Genomic DNA, 12,236 nt, shown 5'->3' with positions numbered 1-12,236 from the left:
TGCCCACCTAAGAATTGAGACAACAGATCCCAAAATTCCCAGGCATGTTGGAAAGAGTTCTGGAAGTTGTAAACAAAATCTATCTAGAGGGCATTAGATTAAAATTGTCTGAACGATAGAATATAATCTGTGACATTTGCAGCAAACAAAGAAGGGATACAATTATAATAACTCTACCCTATTCCTTTCAATAACAGAACCATTCTTTTTTTTAAAAAAAAATCAGGCAGTAGTTTACATTTTCACTGCTTTGTTTTTAGAGGAAATATGAATCTTTAGACTGGTATGTCTTCATCATATCAAAATAAGTGTCTTTCAATCATCTTGGAAACAACAAGGTTATGACTGAATACAGTATGTCAAAGTACCAGTTTCAGAGTGGATCTAAAATGCTTCAAAATCAGAGTACCTTGACAGATTACTAGCCTGATTCTTTTGCAGAGATACAATTGTTTCTCAGTTTCTAAAAGTGATCTGGGGTTATATATGCAATAAACATGCCTTTCTAATTTAAAAATAGTTTCACATTATGCCATCAAAATATTTTAAGAGTAATTTATCTCCATAGCAAAAGGCAAAGATAATCCAAGTGTTATAATCTATGAAGTTCTGAATTTGTTATTGCATCTACAAATTTTAAATATTGGTTCAGATTTTCTCAGGCACTGGAAACTGTACTCTGACATAATGCCTATGTATAAAATATAAAACAATCTCATAGTTACCGAGAAAGGCATGCCTTATTGCTACACCAATTCTTGCTTTTATGCTGAACTGTACCACAACTTATTTTGTGAATGTCATTTGCATAAATTATTCAAGTTTGAAAAATCATTATGATTCTACAATATTTAAAATTAAACCATTTTCTAAGATCTGTTTATTAAGAGAAATAAATACGTCATTTTGTAATTCTCTTAGGCCAAACAAAAGGATTACACCTTTTTTCTTTCTTGCAATTTGCACAATAAAAGCAGCTGTTGCAACAAAGATTGAAAAAAAAACCTTATCTAATGGTGCCTTTACACATTCACAATCTGCAATTGTGAACGGTTTATGAATGACCAAAGAATTACTGAACATAATTTTAAAGGTAAAACAAGATATTCCCATGAAACTAACACCAGGTTGCAATTTGGACACTTAAATCAATTTTTAAAGCTGAGTATGAAAGGCTATTGCTGCCACAGTAGCAGCAATTACTTACTTGGAAAGTTAATATGACTAAAATTTGCATAATTTATAATTTTTATACTAAAGAACATTTTATATAAATCAGAAAAAAAACCCTAAACTCTACAGAGTTTTTTTCAAACCTCCAGTCACTGCTGTAGGTAGAGTTGACATCAAGCTGTACAGCGCAATCAAAAACATACTTACATCTTAGCTCATTTTACAGGTACAGCCATAATCAAGGCACAAAGATCTTCTACAAGTATTTTCTTCAATAAAATTGTACAAAATAATATTACACTTTACAGTCTGTACAATATAATAAACCAGCAGTAAAACAAAAAAAATATATATTATATATTATATATATATTATATATATATTTATATTTTTTATAGAAGACTGATGTCCAAAAATGATCTAAATTAATTGAATCATTTGTGGACAGAAGAAATATGGTATGTGAAGGTGAATTTTCTGCCTAAATGCAATAGGCTGAAAAAGTAGCTCTAAATTCAAAAGCCTGAGGTGTAAAGAGACTCTTAGCTCCAAACCTCCCAAAATTGCTTACCTACTCTATTCCTGGGCCAGCAATGGCTTAGAAGAGGAGGTCACTTCATCAGTTGACCTGCAACTCAGTTCGTTAAAAACTCAATGTAATAAATATCATAGTGCTGCTACATCATGCATGTATACATCCCCAACAGTATTTTCTAATTCTGAAGCAAAGTGCATTATTCCCTTTCTTTCTGTCCATCAAGTACTCTTCAGTGTCATGACACAAAAGGAACCCTCCAAAAACATTCTAGGTATGACAGTGTCATCTAACTAGCAGATACCAGCTTGAACTAACAAGTCTGCTGAAAAAAAATTAGCAGACTATGTCCAATTAATTAAACATAAACAAAAATTTACAACCAAACCAAAGGAAACAGAGGTAGCCAAAGACTTCAGTGGAATGACAAAGAAGTGGCATATAAAAATAAAACACACATATTGTCCCTAAAGCATGGGCTGGCTAGAAAGTCTAATAAACGTAAACGAACTGAGGAGGCAGATGGATCTAGTATCTCTTCCTCAACTTCATCTGAGGAAGCCAAGAAAGAAAGATGCTTAAAACCACGGACTCCATGGTGTCCTTAATTACAATAGTTCATACTGGCGAAGATGCATTCTCTGAATGATGTCTCTACAATCATTGAATACTCTCCGAATATTTTCTGTGTCAATTGCACATGTGAAATGTGGATAGCAATAATGCTTTCCATCTCCGGTTGCCGTACTTATTCGCTGTAAGAGATAATGAAAAAGTTGCTGAATACAAAGTTGGATAAAAGCATTTCTGGGAAATGACAACAAGATGCGGGAAGACTTGATCAGTGTAGCACCACCTCAAGCTAACATGTCAAAAAATTATGCATTAAACACATTTATTCAAGGAATGCCTGGATGTTCCAAAGATAAAACCCCCAACTTGTCTAAAACTGAATAAGCAACCAGACAGTAAACTGAATATATTAACTTTGCAACCTACTCACCAGGTAAGCTTAGCCTGATTTTCCACTAAAAGGTGGAGAGGTGATGATTTTAAAAATGAACTATAATGGTTTGTAATTCAATGATGACTGGTTTCAAGATAGAGTTGTTTTTATAACGATTAAAGCTTATAGAAAAATAAAACGTATCGGTATTCAAACAAATTTATAAGTTAATACAATGCTAAAAAAATCACCAATACTTACTAAAAATTCATCCCGAATAAAAAACTTTGCTCTTGTAACTTTGGGATCTTCTCCTGCATCTGGTGTTGCTGTAATAAACATAGATCTATTCAAATATATGCAATATAAATTTTAAAAATGTTTGCATGGTGCCTTTATTTTCATGCAAAACTGATACATATATCGGGAAGTCACAATATGGACAGAATATAGTGAAGCATACTGGGTTCAAGTTGGTAAAGAAGTGGGACAATACCTTCCCCTTCTTTATTCAACCTATTTGCTACCATCTATATTAAGGAAAGCTGGATTCAAAGTAGATGAGTGTGATTGTAATATTAGAGAAAGAAAGTTCAATAATCCATGCTAGGGTGATGATACGACTCTGATATGCAAAACTGCAAAGGAGCAATTGGCATGTGAATGGAAATAAAAGTTGGGCTTTGAAGAAGCAAGTCAGAGTCTTGATACTTTTGAACTGTGATGTTGGATTACGCTCCTGAGAATACTATGAACAAACAAAGCATTGATCATTGAACAAATAAGGCATAAATTATGGGGAGATGTAGTTCTCTGGAGAGGATTCTAATGCTAAGAAAATGGAAGGAAAGAGAAGAGAATGACCAGCAGTAAGGTGGGTAGAGTCAATGATTGTACCACTGGAAGACCAGTTTAGGGACAGAATATCATGCAGAAAAAAAATATCTATCTAAGAGCTCATACTGACTTGATGGCACAAAAGTAATCAAGCTCATAAATATTCAAATTATTTAAGCATAAGAGACTTTAGTTAAGAAACTTACCATCTTCAGGTACAGTGTAACGTATAAATTCGGGAAAATAATCTTCAATTTTAGACTTCCCTGCCAAGACTTTTTCAGCAAGCATGTCTTGTTTGTTCAAGAACAAAATGATAGAAATTGTCCGTAACCACCTGTGAAGACCCAAAAATTAATTCAGAGTCCAACACAGTTAAACAGATCTATAACATCTGCTGACTTTTATATTTTCTAAGAGAAAACAGCCATCTAAGGAGGAAAATCTTTTTTTGGACCAACTGGAAGTTAAGGGATATACATTGAAACCAAATATTTATTAAATCTGATTGATGTAACTGATGTTCTTTGAGATAACATCATTGGCATAAAAACAATATAAACTGATGCAATTGCTGTACATTGAGTCAATTGTCCAAACAGCTTTTGAATGGGAAGTCCATTAAGTCAAGATTTTACTACACCCCATCAATCTCTGTTTATAATGAACCAGGTACTAATCTGAAGGTTGCAACAATTATTGAAATCAGAATAGAAATCTTGATTTGTTCTAACAGATTTTTCACAAAAATCCTCCACCCATCCTAGATACATTTTTACCAAACCAATGCAGCTGATTTATGCATGTATCTTGCCTATTGTTCCAGATGCTTTTGAAGAGGTCTAAGGACTCGCGCAATCTGTTTGTGTTGTTGTCTTCTCTTATGACCATATTGTAGCTGCTACAGGCCACAACGAAGATAATAGCTGTGACATCTAAGGAAGAACATACCATAGATCAGTGATGACTAACCTTTTTTCCTTCAGGTGCCAAAAGCGTGCACGTGCACGCTATGGTGCGCACGCACGTGCCCACACTCATAATGCAATGCCCCTCCCGCATGCCCCTCCCCTCTGCAAATGTGCGTGACACCCTCCCCGCATGCACAAGCGACCTCTGCATGTGCGCACAACCCCCGCTTTTGGCCTCACATCCCAAAACAGCACTGGGGGCAAAGCCTTTACCTCCCAAAACGGCTGGGGTGGGGAGGAAAGCTTCCAAAAGGGCTGGGAGGGGGAAAAAAAGCCTTTGCCTCCCAAAACAGCGGAATGGGGGGAAGCTTCCCAAACGGCTGGGAGTGGGGGGGGGGAGAAGCTTCCCAAATGGCTGGGGTGGGGGAGAAAGCGTCCAAAACGGCTGGGAAGGGGGAAAAAACCTTTTGCCTCCCAAAACGGCTAGGAAGGGTGGGGGAAGCTTCCAAAACGGCTGGGAAGAGGGAAAAAACCTTTGCCTCCCAAAACGGCTGGGAGTGGGGGGAAAGCTTCCAAAACAGCTGGGAGGAGGAAAAAAAGCCTTTGCCTCTCAAAACGGCTGGGGGAGGAGGGAAAAAAGCCTCGCCTCCCAGAACATCGCTGGGAGGGGAATCTCTGGAGATCTGGGAAGGCACAGTCAGCAGAAAGTGAGGAGAAAGGTAGGTCTCCCCACGCATGCCACTTGCAGGGCAGACCCGAAAATCAGCTGGCCGGCGGGAAGCAATTGCGCATGCGCAGTGGAGCTGAGCTAGGCAATGGCTCGCGTGCCCGCAGAGAGGGCTCTGTGTGCCACCTGTGGCACGCGTGCCATAGGTTCACCATCACGGCCATAGATAGAACATAAAGAGTAAGAATCAGAAACACTTATGCTTCCCACATATGACGATAAATGCAATGTAAATTATACATATAAACCAGTGGTGAAATGTAAAATTTGTTATTACTGGTCCTGTGGGTGTGGCTTGGTGGGGGGTAATGTGACTGAGTGGGCGTGGCCAACTTTTTTTTTTAACTTTTAAAAGCATTTTTTTCTACAGCCTCTTTGAAGAGGTTGTAAAAAAATGCTTTTAAAAGGCTCTGACGATCCCAGCTGAGTTGCCTGATCGTCAGAGGCTTTTGTTTTCTTTTAAAAGCATTTTTTCTACAACCTCTTTGGCCAAAGAGGTTGTAAAAAAATTGCTTTTAAAAGGCTCTGACGATCCCAGCTGAGTTGCCTGATCGTCAGAGGCTTTTGTTTTCTTTTAAAAGCATTTTGCATTTTGCTTTTAAAAGAAAAAAAAAAGCCTCTGACGATCGCGCGACTCAACTGGGCATGGGGGGGGGAAGGATTTTTGCTACTGGTTCTCTGAACTACCCGCCGCCATCGCTACCGGATCAGGCAATCCGGTCCGAACTGGGGGCATTTCACCCCTGATATAAACAAAATTATGAGATTTTATAAAGGATGAAACAATAAGCCCCGATAAATAAAAATAATACATATTTACAATAAGAAATAAACAAGCATTCAGACCAAATACAGAATGTGAAAATATTTCTTACCATTAAAGCATTGGATCCATTTTCTTCTTTCATCTCTCTGTCCACCTACATCAAACATGCTGTTGAAAAGCCAGAGACTATTATTTCTTTGTGAATGTACAAAGAAAATCACTTTTGCCTAATGTGCACTTACTTTTGCAAATGGAAATGAAAAGGCAATAAATACTGCATGAAAGCAAAATGGAACAATGTTTTGTAATATCTGCTGTCAAACTTTAGTTAAGTCTCATTTCAGTATCTGCTGTCAAACTTTAGTTAAGTCTCATTTGACCAAAACATATCTAGGGCTACATTTTGGTCAAATTTAGGAAAGGGCAGACTAAATAATAGGTGGCTATTTAGTGTTGATTAGCTCAAATGAAAATAGAGGGGAATAGTGTGGCTGAGTAGAAATGTAACAGCAATTCTAAAGCTATATTCAAAGCTAAATAAAAAGAGTTGGCCAAATCAACTTATAGAGGGGGATTCCTGTGTAAGGAAGGATGGATGAGCTTTTCAATTTCAGTGACAATTTCAGAAACTTTTGCAATGTATTCAATATTATTACAATGATATGAGCAACAGTATATAATAATATAATCCGTAGAGGTGACTATCCTTGAGAATATTTTAGACAAAAACGAACAGGCAGCTTTGATATTATTAAAATTATTAGGTAAGAAAAAGCTTACTACAGCCAAAAGAATAGAAATATTAATAACAATAGTCTGTGTGCACTATATTATTTATGAAAGAGTTTTCTTATTTGAAATTTTAAAGTTGTCCATTAAATTAGCTCTATCAACTAATGCATTCTTGTTCTTTAAACTCATTATATATGAACTAATAGAAACATTAGTTTCTATATTAATATTCTGTATTTTACTAATTTTCTATACTAAATTTAAGGTCCACAGACCAATATATCAAACAAAAATACTTAGCAAATATTAAATAATGTCCTATGTTAGAAACATTCTGGGCAGCATTGACTAATGAATATGTCTTGATCTCTTACCTCATATATCATAAATGAGCAATTTTTTTAAAAAAACCCTCATAATTAAAAAAGTTAATTATGCCTGCATTCAATTGTTTCCACTGTTTTATAAAGCACAAATTAAAGATCATTATTACTGTACTTACTGAAAATTTACTTTGTCTACCTGGAATCTTGTCTCAAAAATCCCAGAAGTCAAAACCCTGCATCTTAAGAGATCCTAGAAATGAAAAACAATTGGGCCTGTGAAGTTTTCCATTTTAATTAAGCAAATTTGGCCTGCAAAGAAATGTGGTATATCAACAATTTCATATAACTAAAGCAGTGAGCACATGCTACTGTATGAATTCAAATCAGACAATGTCGAAGATAATTCTGAACAATTATTTAAATAATAGACGGAATTATAATGTGACAGGCACCAGCAGAATTAGTTTACTTTTTGTTCACGGAATGGGGTGATTTTTTCACCCCAAAATTCCACTCCACCTCTTAAACCTCTTAAACCTTTCCTCAATTTAAAAAACAACTTGGCACACAATAAGGGAAGTGTTAAAGCCTTGTGGACTCACAAAGCTACTCTCAAAATTTCTTTTCTACTGGAATCATAAAGAACAATTTTAACAAGAACAACATATATGACTTGTTAAACTATGGCTGGGATAAATGAATAAAAAGATTATTGAATTGCTTGAATTCATATAATTTATTAAAGGTGACTCTCACACTAATTCACATTTGTTACTCCATTTTACTCACCTGATCTGTGGGTGTGTAATCAGGCAGACTGACACTGTCTATTCTTTCTAGGAAGCTGAAAGAAAACATACATTTTAACCATAAAAACCCAACATTGAAAACATCAAAAACTGCAGTTTCATCTCCATTCATATTTTTATAGATTAAGAGCAATAAAGTTGCAGCCATAATGGACAAACATAATAAATCACAAAAATACAGTTTTACTTGTCATACATTATATTAAGGAGGGTTTTTTTTCACACTGACAGATTATCTATTTTGATGCAACCAATCAATAGCTTCCAGGGAGTCAATGTTTTAAACACTGTTCAGACAAAATTTTAGGAATTATTGACTCTCATTAGATTTTTGCTCATGCTTACTTTCTAATCTAGGGACTCTAGAAAAATATATTATTCTCACAAAATATATAGGTCCATCAGGGAAGTGGAACTGTGATAAATTCCTTAGAGGAGATGTAAGAACCAGCAAGATCAGAATCTGATTTACCTAAGTATGCAAAAACTATTACCATGGCAATAAGATGGATAATAAGACTTAATGAATAGTAGAGCATTGAGCAGGAAAGAGTGCTCTAGTATTTTTCCAAATTAACAATTTAACAGCACTTCACAAGCTGCTGGGGGGAAATTGCAGCATCCAGGTATTTGAAGAATAAATAAAAATCAATTACAATTGGGGATGCCAGTTTCTTAGAGTAGTAAAGACATTTAGAGCATTGGCTAGACAATATGTAGGGGGCACTTATTAGATAATAACATGGCTACTTTGGTCCAATGGTTAAAGCATCAGCTAGAAAAAAGGAGACTGTAAATTCTAATCCTGCTTTAGATATGAAAGCTGGCCAGTCTCTCTTTTTTAGCCCATGATCTCAGGGTTGGATAAACTGCTTGGTTCATTCCTACTGCAACCAATGGACCAATACTCAGTTGATTATTTTTTTCTTTAAAAAAAAAGCAAATAGTGCACTTGAAGGGAAAATGCTAGGAAAAAAATTCACTAACAAAGAAACACCAGCCTTCATGCCACATTGAGACTCAATAGCAATTAAAATGTCCAACTACTCTAACTGCTCTTTCTGACCCCTTTTTGCAAAGCCCAGCAATCTGGATCTCTGCTATGAAATACACCTTTTCACTGAAAGCCAGGCAGGTACTGAATATTCTTTGACATCTTTGTGCCATTTTTTCCCCCTTGGGTGGTTCATAGAAATCCTGTTGCTGACTATAGCTGTTAGAAAGCCCCCCCCCCCCCATTACAAGCATGACAATGTTTATTTTTACAATCCCCATCTCTACATCCTGTTATTTTTAAAAAGGCATCAGGAAACAAAAAAAAAAAAAACAAAAAAAAGGAAAGAAAGTAGATTAGTGGTCAACACAATTTTTTTTTTTTGCACTGAGGTGCTTCTGGGTTGAATAAAATCTAGAAAATCTAGAAAAACATTATTTTCAAACAATTTACATGGGAAAGATATACAAATTAATCCTCTCTCCCAATAGGGGAACTCTCCTTCACATGTACCTCTGCTGTTTTCCTTAAAAAACAACAACAGAATAACAGAGTTGGAAGGGACCAGAGGTGACCTAGTCCAATCCTCTGCTCAAACAGGAAAGCCGATGCCATTTCAGACAAATGGTTGTCCAATCTCTCCTTAAAAACTTCCTGTGTTGGAGCACCCACAACTTTTGGAGGCAAATTGTTTCAATTGACTGTCAGGAAATTTCTCCTTAGTTCTAAGGTTGGTTCTCTTCTTCTTCTTCTTCTTTTAATTTTAAGAATGTTTATGAAAGGGAAGTAAAACATTGATTGATCATGACTGAGCTATTCAAGTGAGGGTAACATTACTTAAAGGAAAATAGATACATTTACAATAGTTATTTGGCTGTTATGCTGATATACAGTTTAATATCTATATAACTAATATTTGTATGCATCCATTAAAATAATATTTAGGATGTGAAATTAAATGATCTGATTACATAAATTATGTAAAAATATTATTTAAAAGTAAATACTCTACAACTGTATAAATTATGCTCTATAAATTACACTTTACTTCAAAGACATGCATTTCAGATAAATAAATAACTGTATATGTTTAGCATACCATACTGATGTTATAATAGCAATTATAGTTTACGAAGTTTTTAAATATACACAACTGAAATTTTTTCCTCTTAGATAGTAAATTGCAAAACACAATCTGAATCTGTATATTATAACTAACTGGGATTCTAAACAAAATATGAAAAGTGACTGATCCATGCTTAAGTTTTTTGAAAATTCCTTGGGTGTCCTTTGGACTTCTTTCCAAGTAAATATAGACACAAGCAAACAGTAAGACTTGAATTCTCTACTCAAATTTTATGTTTATGGCTTTAAATATTTCAAGCAGCATAGCAAGCCTTTTTTGCACTGTTTTATTTATTTTGCTAATATAATTGCAATCTGTATGAATTAGCTTCACCAATAGAACCAGAAGTATATTTTTAAAAACTGCTTCATGGGAAGTAACCAGCTATGTGACAAAGCAGCCACACCGTTATTAGCACAAGTGAATGAATTGCATATGGTATACCATATGATTGACTAAGTGCTAGAAAGAATGATAGTAAAAGCATATTTAAACCAGAATTTTATGTAGCCTGTTAATTATTTATTTACTGACTGTTTTGCCTGATACACAAAGCTAACCAAGCTCCATAGAAAGAAAATCATAACCTGATACTTAAGAAGGGCTAAGCTTGGTTTCCTAAAAGATAGCTGGAACAATCAGTGCTCAGAGATCACCATTAGAATTTGTGGCATGCTTTTTTTCTAAGTCGCCTAAAGAGAGGCAAATGCCCCCCACTTCTACTAATAGATTCATTCTAATATATTCAAAGTGAACAAGATATAGAAAAAAAATATCTTTATCATCTGGCCATTTCCATCTCAAGAGGAGAGGAGGAAATGAGAACGATTAACAGAAAACATTTAACATCTATGAAAATCAGGGCACAACAATGCCATGAGCTGAATAACATGACATGTCATATTGTCTTCCTTCTTTTTAGTCTGAATTGTGGACACAACCACATCAGTGAGCTACTGTTTCCATGGTCGCTGACTGTATGCCCCTCGTTACTGGGCCTGTCCTTTTGCTTCTCGCTTCTATCCCTCTCTCGCGTGCATGCTGGCTCCATACGAAAGGTTGGTTCTCTTATTGATTAATTTCCATCCATTGCTTCTGTTCCTGCCTTCAGATGCTTTGGAGAATAGATTGACCCCCTCTTCTTTGTGGCAGCCCCTCAGATATTGGAATTTCTTTGTATTTTGTGCTAACAAGAAAAATTCTCCAATGTTTTTTTAAAGATTATATACTGCTCAAAAAAATAAAGGGAACACAAGCAGAAGACATCCGAGATCTGAATGAATGAAATAGCCTTATTAAATACTTCGTTCTTTAGATACAGTAATTTATACACTGCTCAAACAACTAAAGGGAACACAAAACTACTGTATGTAACGAACAAAGTATTTAATAAGGCTATTTCATTCATTCAGATCTCGGATGTCTTCTGCTTGTGTTCCCTTTATTTTTTTGAGCAGTGTATTATACTAGTAAAATTATACAAATACAGAATAAATACATTAAAAATTAAAAAATGCAGAAAAAGAAAAAGAAAGAAAACTTCCATCTTTATCCCCAGAAAGTATAATCAACACTAAGAACTTACTACTATCTCTTAAAATAAAACCAAACATCTCTTCATTCAATATCTCATACCAGTTCTATAAGTTCATCTCTACAATCTTATTTCTCCCTATTAAACAGCAAATTTTCAGTACGGATTATCAGAAATAAAAACGTTAAGTATTACAACTAATATAAACAAAAACCTTCAAGTAATTTCCAAAATACTAAATAACTATCACAAAAGGGACATCCTGTGCCAAGATGACATTTTGTGTGTGTGTGTGTGTGTGTGTGTGTGTGTGTGTGTTTGTGTGTGTATGCACATATACAAATAAACATACATACATACATACATACAAATATAAAGATGGGGGCAAACAAATTTAATAATACTGTTAATATTAAAAAAGTAGAATGAAATGTATTTTTGGTTACTGATATTATAATCTATCTTTAGATTCATAAGTATCTTTAGCCAAGTTGCCTAGGAAATACAGCAGACACTTTTTTTGACAAGCTATCTCTAAATGTTGTCTTATGTAGGCAGACAACTCAGAAGTATTGATTTTGATGCACACTTGTTTTATTCAATAACAATATAGAATTTATGTTCAAAAATAAAATAAATGGTTACATTATGTGGAATAAAGTAGTAAATTAGAGTACTAGAGTAGAATAGTAAATTATTTTGTTCTAAAATGATCACACTGAATTCAACATGAATACTCTTGATTCTGAAATTATATACATCTCAGCAACTTTTTTACATTCAAGAAATTTTAAAAAGAACTATTAAACAACTACTTCTT

The 12,236-nt window shown here is 34.8% G+C and overlaps 1 protein-coding gene across 2 annotated transcripts in view; it reads right to left on the bottom strand.

Annotated features, from left to right (window-relative positions):
• Positions 1–2,150: 2,150 nt before the first annotated feature.
• The window catches only part of GNAL (G protein subunit alpha L), a 106,576-nt gene continuing 96,490 nt past the window's right edge, over positions 2,151–12,236 (bottom strand). For both annotated transcript variants that reach the window (XM_070942382.1, XM_070942383.1), the window contains exons 6-12: positions 7,743–7,797; positions 7,130–7,203; positions 6,005–6,063; positions 4,306–4,426; positions 3,698–3,828; positions 2,916–2,983; positions 2,151–2,463 (exon numbers count right to left, since the gene is read on the bottom strand). In XM_070942382.1, coding sequence (XP_070798483.1) covers positions 2,317–2,463; positions 2,916–2,983; positions 3,698–3,828; positions 4,306–4,426; positions 6,005–6,063; positions 7,130–7,203; positions 7,743–7,797 — 655 coding nt within the window. In that variant the 3' untranslated portion in view covers positions 2,151–2,316. The remainder of the gene's footprint in view (positions 2,464–2,915; positions 2,984–3,697; positions 3,829–4,305; positions 4,427–6,004; positions 6,064–7,129; positions 7,204–7,742; positions 7,798–12,236) is intronic.

This window comes from Pituophis catenifer, unplaced genomic scaffold, assembly GCF_029215685.1.
Source record: "Pituophis catenifer annectens isolate HBS135680 unplaced genomic scaffold, rPitCat1.0.hap2 SCAF_3, whole genome shotgun sequence".
Lineage (NCBI taxonomy): Eukaryota > Metazoa > Chordata > Lepidosauria > Squamata > Colubridae > Pituophis > Pituophis catenifer.
Note: the sequence above shows the minus strand (reverse complement) of the source record. Positions and strands in the feature narration are given on the sequence as shown.